Here is a 13958-nt window from a genome sequence, read left to right as displayed (position 1 = left end):
ACTCATGACGTCATCAGACTGGAAGTTACTTTTATGAGAATTTGCCAACGATCATTTTAAATTTAATTCTATCATTTGATCCATGTCGTATATCTTAGCCCAGATAACGATACCATTACAATGTTCACCTTTTGCTTCCAAACACTGTGACGTCATCAAACCGGAAGTTTTGTGTTATGAATACATACACTTATAGTTTCCAAATTTTCATACGTTATTTAACTTCACAATGAACATCCACTCCGAACTAAATCAGTATTCACTTCCCGTTTTTGACTAATGACGTTATCAAGCCAGAAATAACTTGTATGTGTACATGTTTACTGAAATTTAATTGATTGTACTGGAAAGTATTTAATTTCCTGATACTTTGTTCTTACATAAAAATATTCACAACTTAACTGGACAGTGTTTCATAAAATAGTTGTCTACCCGACCACTCTGCGTTTGTAACAACAAACGCGAATCTCTAGTTAATATATGTATTACTTCCGTCATGATGGCTTTGATTGGTTTGCGCAGTTTCGCCCAGGCGGCGGAAGTCAACCTGAACGTCAATCAAATGTACAGCAACGGTAGGTCCAAGTAAACAATACAATATTAAAATTCTGTTCATATGCTTCACAGTTGCTGGCCAAACGTGTTCATTCCGTGGCAGAACATACATTTGGTACGCACCTGTCATCTTTTACACATGTTTAACAAGCAACACTACGGATTTTAGACATACATGTACAACCAGCATACATGTAATAAGAACATGACTGGATCTTTGGATGCATCACGTTATGGCTGGAATGTCTACATTTGCCGTCCGTTGCTCCTGGTGCTGTTGGCCTGCTATTACTTTCAACAAGGTCACTGCGATCTTACAGGTAAGTACATAAAACAAACCTTTGATTTGGAGATAGGGGAGGAGAAAAACGGGTAGAAGCTTGCAAGGTACTTCCAGAAACTTTGCAAGCAAGAATTGCCATGAAAAATGCCATACCCTGACGTTTTAGTTAAGAACCAATTTTGTGTGGGTGCCATTGAACACACAAAATAAACTAAACATTTTTTTTCATAGGAAAATATAATTTGTAAGCACCTGAAATGTCCTGTGACCCAAGTAGTGATGCCTGAGTAAGAGCAATGCTTAGCCCATACAGGCTCATCATTCATTGGGCAGATTCCAATATTACTGACAACCGATCGAGGAAGCTTCAAAGACGCATGTGAAACTGATATAGCAAATGTGTACTTGTAATTACATGACCACAGACTCAGTTATTGCCATATTTTAACTGATTTGATATTATTTTAACCGAAATAGTAATATTTAAAAGCAAGATAAAATAATACGCTGACAAACCTTCACTTAGTTGTAAGTTTTAGGGTTTTATGCTAGTTGTTTTTTTTTTTTAGAGTTTTCATTACTGTTACATGTAAAAGGTTACCGCACCCTGACCAGCTTAATTAACGGCTATTTCCACAAAGGTTTGCCCCAGTGTTCTTTCTGGTATTGAAATGTTTCTAAAATGTTGTAAGATCCTGCAAACTTTCGATAACAGAAATAGCAAAACACATCCTTATCCCTTTCCAATGAAATACAGTTGAGGTTTTAGCACATCACTTGATCGTTTTGGCAAGCAGTTGCCAACGACTGATTATTTTCTTTGTACGTTTTTGTTTGCGATTTTGTGATTTTTTGCACTGCGGCTTGTCTCATTTTCAGTAGAGGAACTCAATAATTGTAACGATAAAAAGCTAATTTATGTCTCCCAAAATTTAGAGAGGGTTGGGGTGGGGTGGGGACGTTGCTGATTGATCTTTCTTTGTTTGGGTTGTGCTTACTATGCAGCCGTTCTGCTATACCGATGTGTTTCCTACACCACGCTGTGCCAAACGAGTGTCTAAAGCCATGTTTTAGGGTCAATAAATTAATTGAAGCCATTCCTACAATGATAATGTAAATAATCTATGCATAATATGCAAAGTAGCATCTTATACAGGTATTTTATACATGTATCTATGAAGAATATCGACCAAACTTATCAACCGAGGTGTCCAGATTCATCTTTTTCCAGTCAATGATATTGTTTTTGTGTGTGTGTTTTATTTTTATAGTTTATTGGGATGTTTCCCCAGGCGACACGCCAACCATTTTAATAGGTTTACCCTTGCCTGGTGTCCCGTTACCCATAGATAAATTTATGTCTGTTTCATCAGCACACATTCAGCATAGCAGTCCCCCCCCCCCAATTCAGATTGAAATAGGGTTTGGGGAGTGATTCTTGATGTAAGGCATCACCTTTTGTTCCCAAACAAAATTGAATCTGACGGGGAAATGGAGAACATTTTTATTTAGGGTGGTAATTGAAATTGGCGTGGAAAACCTACCAAGTTGTAATTTATTATTTGAAGAAAATCTTTTTCGTGGTGGATGTCTCATTATAGCCCAAACACGAACCGGAACAACTCCCCTGCATGGTTACATTGCACTGTGTGATACAATCCTGTAATCCGAAGTGATTATTCACATGTATTCTATTGTCAACACCTTTATTAAACTGCTCATTATGCAGCCTTTGCGGGAAAATTATTGAGGTCCCCTTCTGTCAGAGCACGTCTGTCGTGTATTAAAACAAATGCCATAATGATTTCATACTAGAACTATGGAAAGATATCCCATAATTCCTTATAAATTCGTTGGGACCCCCCCCCTTTTCCCAAACCCTCCACCGACAAGTCTAGCTGGTTCACATCTGCCTATATGACAAAACCAAAGAGCAAAATGTGTTTGTAACAGATTAAGAAGATCTATTTCTCAACATTACGGGAACGACTGGGCTTAGACATACTGACACAAGAAGAAACAGTCGTTTATTATTTGTTAATCCCAAATCGCATAAATAGGCCATTTATTAGCATGCCTAAATTTGCCCTGTAAAATAAATAACAATTTTACCGATGCTAGAAATATTTTTGCTGCATGTTCGGATTGACTATGATTTCCTACAATGGACTTTGCTGAGTGTGTGTGTCCTTTTAATAAATAACAAAGGACGGTGTACCAATTCCTTGGAAAATCTCCAATCACCACAAATAACCGGCCTTCATTGGAATTCTCCAGCCCCGACAATTAATCTGGTTGTGTCCGTTGAGTTCCCGGTCGGCATCGAAGTTCAATTCCTCTGGGCGAGTTGCACTTAAGGGTGGATCGGGGGGGGGGGGGGGACGGGGGTCATTGCCCCCCCCCCCAAAAAAAAACCACCATCATATTTTTCTAAAGAAAATTGGTTCAAGTGGTAGAAATTGCCTCAGATCGCTCGACAGAGCATCTAAAATTCAAATTTGTTTCGAGGCCCTTCAGCGGGCACCGAACCCATCGCCGTAATTTTTGGACACACTTTTGGTGGGAACAAATCCCCCCCCACCCCACCCACAAATGTGTTGTGGATCCTTGCACGTACCTTTACCGGGATGTGTTCACAAGAACATTCAGTAAATTATCACTTATCACCTTCCTGTAAAAACAGACCAAAAAACGTTGATATGAAGTATGTAGACTCCTAAAAACGATGTTGTAAGGCATGATTATATATTTTGGTGTGTGCTTTGTATTTCGAGTTATTACACAGACAATTGATATGTGCAGGTGTAAAACGTGCCGGTTGCGTCCCAGATGAACAAGTAAACAGATAATGAATAAATTAAAATTTGATTGGTCGTAAAATCATCACATCCCCATCCTAAGGGATCGCTGTCCACGTAAATTAAAAAAAAATGAATGGAAGTAAATTGATTGAGGCTATTTCATAATTCAACCTTTTCAACGAATGATAATAAATGCAGGCGTATTAGGTAACAACGATTTTGGAGATTAAGCCATAGATAATTACACAGCGCACACTGTCCAAGAGTGATAAGTGAGAACGCACCTGTAATGTTGCAGCAGTCGACGCCGTTACGTATGAGGTTCACGTTTTGGACCCCGTTTGTTTGATCGGTTGTATTTTAGCTATAGTTTAAACTCGACGTCATTGGGACTTCAACTCTCACCGGAAGTCATTTGGAGTTCGCTTTTTAGGGACTATTGAGATTTTGTGGAGGGCTTGGTCATCCCACTTTTTATATTTTTTTTTTTTACATTTCATGGTTAATCATAGCTTAGTGCAGGTTGCCAAGTTGGACAAAATTAATTGTCAACTTTTATGTAGTATTGACAGTGTTGTAGGTCTCGAGACCGGTCTCGGTCTCGAGACCGGTCTCGAGACCACTTTTTGCTGGTCTCGGTCTCGGTCTCGGTCTCGGAAGCTGTGGTCTCGGTCTTGGTCTCGGTCTCGGTCCCCTTTGGTCTCGATATTTTGGCTGGTCTCGGGTCGAGACCGGCAATATGTAGCTTTTACAGCTCGATCGATTACTTTGTGTTCACTTCGTTCAGTACCGTTGTTATTTAAAACATTTGCTAGCCCGTAGATCAAGCTTGTTATATATCGCGGTCGGTTTGGACTCGACTGCACGTTGGAAAGTCCCCAAAGTACATGTAAAACTGCAGCAGTACCAGTCACTGAACGATTTGGAACAAGTTCGGCATTTATCTGTTGAGTCGGCCACATAAAGCAAAGTATAAACTTGTAACAATTTATGCAATAAGGGTCAACCATTTTCAGGAATTGTGTAGTTTAGCCCACCCCTGTGGGCGTAATCACTTGCATTTTGTATTCTGATAATAAATGAGGTGCTTCAAATTAGTTATATTTTCGACCCCACACAATGTTCTCTTTAATTTTGGACAGTATTTTGAAGAAAAAGTAAATTTTTCTACCTGATTTTCCAGCGTTGAACTCACACACTCTTACCAGTTACCACTCACTGTTGCCATGAGAGTGTATGATGAGACCCCATTTTCTGGCTGCTCATTTTAAATTACCCCATTGTTCCTCAAAAATTAAAAATCCTGTTCAGAAAAAAATTAAAAATCCATATCTGGCACATTCTGGCTACCACCTCGCAACTTGTGGGTCTACATGTACAAGTCCACATTCTAAGACAAAAATTTAAAAATTAATTCAACATTTTCTAGCTCCCATTTTTTTAAAATCAAGTACACAATTCTTGTTAGAAGTTAAGTCCTATATTTATTTTAGCAAAAAAGAGGCACAATGTAAAATTAAAATTGCATCTTTAAATATCCGTTAGAAGTCATAGCTGAAACCAAGGGGGTGACTGTGGAGTTTAGGATCCGAGTTCCTATAACAGATGAAACATCTACCTTTAACTTTTTACTTTTGTCACGATTGGGTGTAGACAACATGTCAAAGCCCATATTTATTAAGTGTAACTACTTTTTGCTCAAGTAAGGTGTCATGTATCAATTTGTAAACATTGCCACTGGTCAAAATTTGGTCTGTATTCTTTGTGAATGGAAAGGTTACATTTTTCAACTATAATAACGTGTCTTGTTTTTTTTATTTCGACTATTGTTATTTATTATCAGCGGTCTCGGTCTCGGTCTCGGTCTCGGACCATATTGGTCTCGGTCTCGGTTCGCCTTGAAGGGGCTGGTCTCGGTCTCGGTCTCGGTCTCGAATCTTCAGGTCTCGGTCTTGGTCTCGGTCTCGGACTATCCGGTCTCGACTACAACACTGAGTATTGAAACGAAAAACTGCAACCCTCATGAAAACAAGATTTCATTTTGATACTGTTTGCCCCCTTACACGTCCTTCCTGCCGGTGTATGTATGTAACACCACCATCATATTTTTCAAAAGAAAATGGGTTTAAGTGGTAAAAATTGCCTCAGATCGCTCGACAGACCATCTAAAATTCAAATTGGTTTCGCGGCCCTTCAGCAGGCACCGAACCCATCGCCGTAATTTTTGGACACACTTTTTGGGGGACCAATTCCCCCCCCCCCCCACCCCCACCCACAAATGTGTTCTGGATCCTTGCACGTACCTTTACCGGGTATGTTCACAAGAACATTCAGTAAAGCTTATCACCTTCCTGTAAAAAAAAAACAGACCAAACGTTGAAATGAAGTATACAGACTCCGAGAACGATGTTGTAAGGCATGATATATATTTTGGTGTGTGCTTTGTATTTCGACAATTTATCTGTGCAGGTGTAAAGCGGGCCAGTTGCGTCCCAGATGAACAAGTAAACAGATAATGAATAAATTAAAATTTGATTGGTCGTAAAATCATCACATCCCCATCCTAAGGGATCGCTGTCCACGTAGATTAAGTAATGAAATGAAGTATATAGACTCCGAGAACGATGTTGTAAGGCAGGGTAATATTATTTTGGCGTGTGCTTTGTATTTTGAGCTATTACACAGACAATTTATATGCGCAGGTGTAAAAGGTTCCGGTTGCGTCCCGGATGAAAGCGTAAACAGAAACTGAATAAATCAAAATTTGAGTGGGCCGTAAAATCATCACATCCCCATCCCAAGGGATCGCTGTCCACGTAGATTAAAAAAATGGAAGGGAAGTAAATTGATTGAGGCTTTTCAGAAATCAAACTTTTCAAACAAATGATAATAAATGCAGGCGTATTAGGTAACAACGATTTTGCAGATTACACCATTGATAATTACACAGCGCACACTGTCCAAGAGTGATAAGTGAGAACGCACCTGTAATGTTGCAGCAGTCGACGCCGTTACGTATGAGGTACACGTTTTGGACCCCGTTTGTAAGGCCAAAAAAAAAAGTCTCCGGTTTCTGGTATGCGCGCGCGTCGCCGTAGCCATGCGCGTCGGCAAAATGAAAAAGTTTTTTTTTCAATAAAAGATGATGTCTCAAAACCGCCAAACTCACTGGTTCGACTGGAATTCTGCTGCTGCACAATTTTAACGTGTTTTTAGATGGGGTTATGATCGAGAATAAGCTTTATGTGGCCTCTCTGGACTCCTATATATTTGCACTAAGTTTAGTCGGGCACCATTTGCAGTCATCAGCCGACATTTGAAGCTAAAAAAAAAAAAACACACAGGTAAAAAAAAAAAAAAAACGCGTCGCCGCACCACTTTTGGGGCAAGCTCCATACCAGAAACCGGAGACTTTTTTTTTTTGGCCTTAGATCGGTTGTATTTTAGCTATAGTTTAAACTCGACGTCATTGGGACTTCAACTCATCCGGACCGGAAGTCATTTGGAGTTCGCTTTTTTAGGGACAATTGAGATTTTGTGGAGGACTTGGTCATCCCACTTTCTATGGGTTTTTAGCTAAGTGCAGGTTGCCAAGTTGGACAAGATTAATATTCAACTTTTATGTAGTATTGAAACGAAAAACTGCAACCCTCATGAAAACAGGATTTTATTTTGAAACTGTTTGCCCCCTAACACGTCCTTCCTGCCGGTTTATGGGTTCCGTGCACCAACGAAAGAGAGCGCTCTTTTACCAAGCAACGACGTCCCATTGGCGGGACATCTCTCTGGTTGACGCGCACCGTTCCTCGTGTGTGACGCACGTACACCAGGATTTGTACTATGTGCTGAGAACCCCCAATATCACGTTAAACTTGGGCTAGGAAAAACACATTAAGCAACCATTTTATAAAGTCTATCAAATCAGCCGTTTACGAAGTTTTCTGATTATTTTCGTTAATATACACCATATGAAAATTAATCCGTCAAGTGGGTACCGAAAAAATTGAGTGGTTTATGGACTTTATGCGCTTAGGTACTGCATTAAACAAAACACAGAGATACACGTGAGCCCCTCTTACAGATTGTAGGGTTGGGGGAAAATCATCACTAGAAATACATGCGAACCCACTTTTGAATGTAGGGGTCGGGAAAATCATCATTAGACAACACCTGACCCCGGTTTTTCAAAACCAAAGAAAGACAGTCGCCACCCCGCTTTCAGAATTTTGGCGGTAGGTTAAAAGTATTCATTGAAAAACACGGGACCCCTTTTCAGGATGTAAGGGGTCGGGGAATTATGACATGACAATACACGCATCCCCCTTTTCAATATTTTAGAGGCGGACAATCTCATTGAAAAATATACGCGACCCCCTTTTCTAAATTAAGGGGGTCGGACAATTTTATCACTTGAAATACAGGCGACACCCCTTTTCTGAATTGAGGGGGTTGGACATTTGGAATTCGTTGACCATCAAAACATGCATGGGTTCAGACACCTCATACGATACGATTGGACAAATTCCTGCGGAGATAAAGATTGAAATTAAATATTTGATAATGGCAGATGCTAATTTGCATATCATGAATAAAATACATAAATAAGTCATTGGAAAATGGCTTTAACCCTAAAGGGGCCGGGTTATTTTGACCATCTCTCAGCCGGGGGGGGGGCGGATTCCGCCCCCCCCCTAAGATCTCGGCCATCGAGTGACGAAAAATTTTGAAACTCAGCACATGCATAGAGCAACTCTTCCTAAACATGCCCAAGAAATTTCATGACTATAGGTCAAAGGGTTTTGGAATTATGGCTAATTAATTATTCATATGTATGAATGGCAATTCTGCTCGGCGTACACGACGTATATGCGAAAATTCAGTTTTCACGGCGCGTAGCGCCGAAAAAATTTTCGCTACGTGCTAACCCGTGGTCCGATTTTTATGTTTTTGGTATCAAAAGATGCGCAAAGCTCGAGGCTAAAAAGTCATAACAGCTCGGGTCGCGAAAAATTTTTTTTAGAAGCTATCGCGGAAAATGTTGAGGGGGGGGGGGCGGATTCCGCCCCCCCGGCCCCTTTAGGGTTAATGAATTTGATGACACCAAACATGGTCTATAGGCACCCTGATTGATACGTTTGGACGTAATCCTGTACAGTCATATAGAAAACGTATACCTTATGTCAATTGTGTCCTTATGTTATTGTAAAACTAGAGATTCGCGTTTGTTGTTACAAACGCAGAGTGGTCGGGTAGACAACTATTTTATGAACACTGTCCAGGTCAAGCGGTTTTGTGTCCGGGCACACAAAATATTTCTCACGGCATTGTCTACAACCTCACGAAAAAACGAACACGATACTCTATTTAGTTTAAAAGATAAAACGCAAAATATTTTGTCAAAATGTGCCCTTAAATCGCTTGTTATTTGATACCTGGTGACGTCATGGTGACGTTACAAAATTTATAACATCTTCGTAACATGGTACAAGTTCACACAAGGTTTTGTGATCATACCGTTAACCGTTCGGAAGAAATTGTGCTTTATTTTGATTTCAGGCTAACGTCTTCATTTTGAATTCACCTAACTTTGACCTTCCGGTAGACCCGGAATTAAAGGTCAAGCGAGTTAACGTACACGACAAAAAAATATGTATCTATTAATGGAATATCATCATTTTTTGAACGAAAATTGCTTGTAATTTGACACCCGATGACGTCATCATGACGTCAGAGTAATATGCACTACTAGGGATGAGGGCCGATATATGTTGAAAGTTACAAGTTCATACCATATACCGTTTAGGAGAACACCCGCGGAAACGCGGTTATGAATATGTTTATGTCAGAAAAAAAAGGACCAAGAACATCAACATTTCCAGTACCAATTATTTTGTACAAATAGAATGCGTCTTTTAAGGTATGATACATTTCAGTAAACAGTTGGGTACACGTACAAGTTATTTCCGGTTTGATGGCGTCATCAGTCAAAACAAGGAAGGGAGGACACTTGTGTCACTGTAGTCAAGCTGAACAGAAAAATAATGATCAACATGTAATCTTTCCTTTTCTTTTCATTTTTTGGTGGGTTGACCATTGACTTTTCAAGATATTCTCACCCAAAGAAGACGACCCTATTGTCCCCAAAGCGAAAAAGTAGCCATTTTGAAAAACGATCCCTCCACAACATGGCAAAATAGCGCCACTTTCGAGCCCAATAGCATCCAAAATGCTCAGAATTGGAAGCCCCAAGTCCGGGCCAGAGGTTCTTTTCCATATCTCTTCAATTTCCCAATTTTATCAGAACTCTCTAATATATAATTTTTTGAGGGTATAACTTTTATTCATGAGCTCGGCGGACGGATTTAGGCCTATTTACCGGTGTGCACCCTAAAGATTCATCAGGAATAGTCAGAATCTTTTGGTCTGGGAACCATACTACTCAGGGGAAGGGCGCCGCTGACGAAGATCGTCATTTTTTGAATGAAAATCGCTTGTAAATTGACACCCAATGACGTCATAATGACTTCAGTGTTATATGCACCACTCGGAATGAGGGTCAATATATGTTAAAAGTTACAAGTTCATATCATATACCGTTTATAAAAAAAAACGCGGAAACGTGCTATGCAGGAAAAAAAAGATCAAAGAAAGATTAATCGCAACAAATCCAAAAAGTGGTCGGGTTGTGCCCGACCACTTAACTAAAAAAAACACTCAGAGAGCGCAAACCTCTAATCTGAGTATCACCCGGAGCCAAGAGTCTCCTGTATAACGTCCTATATGTTTAGACATGCAGATATATGCAAGCCACGTGCCAGCCAATCGGAGTAGACTTTACTTAATCGTGACGTCATTTCATTCCCAAATCAGGAATAAATGGTTTGATTGGTCAATTCGAATGCAGTGTTTTGTAATGCAAAAACAGCCGGGCGCATTATCAGGATCATGATTCAGAGCGCGTGACAGGGTTTGTTATCCATTGTCTATGGCGCGCAACGGGTGAATGAAATAGCCAGCGGTTAAATTGCTGACCCACGGGTGGGGAATTGGTGGTTCGAATCCCGGCGCATGTGTCATTTTAGTTTTCAACGCGCGCTGTCCGACACTTCATATAGCTATAAAGGATTTAATATACCGTCCTCAAATACCAACAGTACCTTAGCTTAATCGGTAAGCACTGCTGCTGGTACTGTCCGCGAATTCCAGGTAGGCATCTTCGTACAGGTTCAAGGCATGGTCCACTCGGGGGATCAGGACTTAGGGTGCCGCCTTATTCCTCCCTGTAGCTCTTTGGTTATACATGGTGCCTCGCCCTCGGGTTATATGGATGGACAGGGAAAGAAGTGTGTGGGCCGGGACCGCCGAGATCCCAGAAGACTCCTATAAGGGTCGGCATGGGCTTATTGCGATGGCTCATTCGGTCCCTGAATGCTTGGTCAGCACATACATTTTTCTTTTATTCACCACACTTTTTTTTAAACACTTGCAAGTATTAATTAATCGAATATATGTTTTCCTTTTTTTTGAGGAAAGGAACAAAATACAGTCTCCACATCCAATGAGAGACTCATTTCTTGGCCGGGGCCGGGGGTGGGGGCCCAGCGAGACTGGGCAGGGCTTGCAGACCCAGATCCGGATCACTTCCAAAATCTAATCGATTTGTACCAAGGACAACCCCTAAAATAATAAATGAAAATCCATCCATAACTTTTGAGTTATCTTGTTTGCAGATAAACCAACAAACAAACCACCGCCGCTTACCAGCTTACAAACTCATGGGACATCCGTGGTTTTCATGGTATAAACAAAAACAAAGAAATTTGGATCCTTATGAATTGCCTCTCTATACGGGTATAAGTGAATGTAAATACGTTTGCGGTACATTTGGAAAGGTGTAAATTTAGGTGAAACTTCACAAATTGACTTGATGCATCTAAATTATTCAATAGCATATAGAAGCTCATTCCGACACTGAGACTGAAAAAGACAGTTTATTAAAATGCGGTGCGCAGAGGCAATTAATGGTTGTGTCTCTTTTGTTTACGTTTATAAAATATGCAAGACTTCAGCTCGTTTATTTCATTTCTACATGCAGCGGTACAAAGAAGGATGCGTAATGATATCATTAGAGCGGTTTTCAATGAAAGGGTATTGTTGCTATTATGCAAAGTGTATGGCAATTTTTATATCCTTCATTTATCACCATGTATAAAGTGCATAACAATGACCTTTCACAGCATAAAACTGGCTAACTCGACAAGATGATATATTACCATTGTGCAAAAGGACCGTTTTCCCTTTAGAATGTTGTCAGTCTCTCTTTTTCAAAAGCCGAAAATTTGGCCGAAGGAACACTTTGCAAACCGCCATGCGACTGGTCGGTTCAGGGGTAGGTATCGACGGATTAGGTTTCAGGTGCTCTTTTTATCAATAATGGACCCACCTGTTTTTAAAGTGTTATTACTGATGAAGCTACCCTGTTTAACCTTTCAACTCCCAAAAAGCATACAATCGCGCGCTGCATGCTCAGCCGATACCGGTTTGTCAAGCTTTCTACCAGATTCTCCACAGATGATAATTTATTGTTGACACACAATGTCATTTAAATTTATTGTTCAAAGCCTTCTACCATTCTAGTCTTCATTTCCTGAAACAGGAAGGTACAGACTTGTTAGTACCAACTACTAAGTAAACAAATTTGTCACTTTTAACGTGTTATTAGTATTTTGCTTGTTTAGGAGGGAAGTATCTTAAAATTAATAATGGGAACACAAAAAGAGTGAACAAAAACAAATAAATGTCGATCCTGATGAATTGCCTGTCTATACGGGTATAAGTGAATGATTATGCGTTTGTGGTACATCTCGAAAGGTGTAAATTTAGGTGAAACTTCACAAATTGACTTGATGCATCTAAACTATTAGATAGCATTGATATAGAAGCTAATAATTCCGACACTGAGACTGAAAAAGACAATTAATTGGCAATTAATGGTCGTGTCTCTTTTGTAGATGTTCATAAAATATGCAAAACTTCCGGTCGTTTATTTCATTTCTACACGCAGCGGCACAAAGGCGGATGAATAATGATATCATTAGAGTGGTTTTCAATGAAAAGGTATTGTTGTGATGCAAAGCGTACGGTAATTATATTGAGAAGCTGGTAGAAAGCTTGACAAATCGGTATCGGCTGCATGAACAGCGCATAGCTTCATTATTATAATCAGTAGTAATCATTATAAACCCATTTTTGACAGAAATTGTAACCAACTAACTTAACTTATTTGATTTTTTAAAATAATGTACGTGGTGAAAAAAACTTTAACAAAATCGCAAGAAGAGTGTTATTATGCTAATTTGTATGCAAGTCACCAAAATCACTGTTGTCCACGTGTAAGTCTAGTGTAGTGGGTTTTTTTGGCCTACAAATCAAGCACCGGAGCTCATAGCTCAGTCAAGCGGATGGAAAAAAGCCGTCCGTGGACAAACAGGTTTTGCACATGACATTTTTATACTATACCATATCATGGGCGTAGCCAGTGGGGGATGGAGGGGGTGGGGTGGGGGTGGGGGTTAAGGGGGTATTTCCCCCCCCCCCCCAAAAAAAAATAGATAGATATATATATATATATATATATTTTGTCACCAGCGCTTACCGCCCCCCCCCCTAAAAAAATATATATTTTTGTTACCTACCTGCCGTCAGCGGCGCCCTTCCCCTGAGTAATCAGAATCTTTGGGATGCAAGCCTGCAAATAAATTCCCAAAGACACCAGTGCTAAATGCCCATACTTCAAAATTCTTTTAAAAATACTCATAACTCTCACAGGTAGTCAAGCTGAACAGAAAAATGATGATCAACATGTCATCTTTCCTTTTCTTTTCAATTTTTGGTGGGTTGACCATTGACTTTTCGAGATATTCTCACCCAAAGAAGACGACCCTATTTTCCCCATAGCGAAAAAGTAGCCATCTTGAAAAACGATTCCCCACAACATGGCCAAATAGCGCCACTTTCGAGCCCAACAGCATCCAAAATGCTCAGAATTGGAAGCCCCAAGTCCGGGAAAGAGGTTCTTTTCCATATCTCTTCAATTTCCCAATTTTATCAGAACTCTCTAATATAGAATATTTTGAGGGTATAACTTTTATTAATGAGCTCGGCGGACGGATTTAGGCCTATTTACCGGTGTGCACCCTAAAGATTCATCAGGAATAGTCAGAATCTTTTGGTCTGGGAACCAGAATACTCAGGGGAAGGGCGCCGCTGACGGCAGGTAGGTAAAAAAAAATTCCAAAAAAAAAAAAACAACATTCCAA

At 40.0% G+C, this 13958-nt stretch overlaps 1 protein-coding gene across 1 annotated transcript in view; it reads left to right on the top strand.

The window, feature by feature from the left end:
• The first annotated feature begins 760 nt into the window (after nucleotides 1–760).
• The window catches only part of LOC119735215 (muscle, skeletal receptor tyrosine protein kinase-like), a 35294-nt gene continuing 22096 nt past the window's right edge, over nucleotides 761–13958 (top strand). The window contains exon 1 of the mRNA XM_038208921.1: nucleotides 761–875. Coding sequence (XP_038064849.1) covers nucleotides 761–875 — 115 coding nt within the window. The remainder of the gene's footprint in view (nucleotides 876–13958) is intronic.

The sequence above is a fragment of the Patiria miniata genome, unplaced genomic scaffold (assembly GCF_015706575.1).
Source record: "Patiria miniata isolate m_02_andy unplaced genomic scaffold, ASM1570657v1 HiC_scaffold_29, whole genome shotgun sequence".
Lineage (NCBI taxonomy): Eukaryota > Metazoa > Echinodermata > Asteroidea > Valvatida > Asterinidae > Patiria > Patiria miniata.
This window is presented reverse-complemented; position numbering and strand designations above follow the sequence as displayed.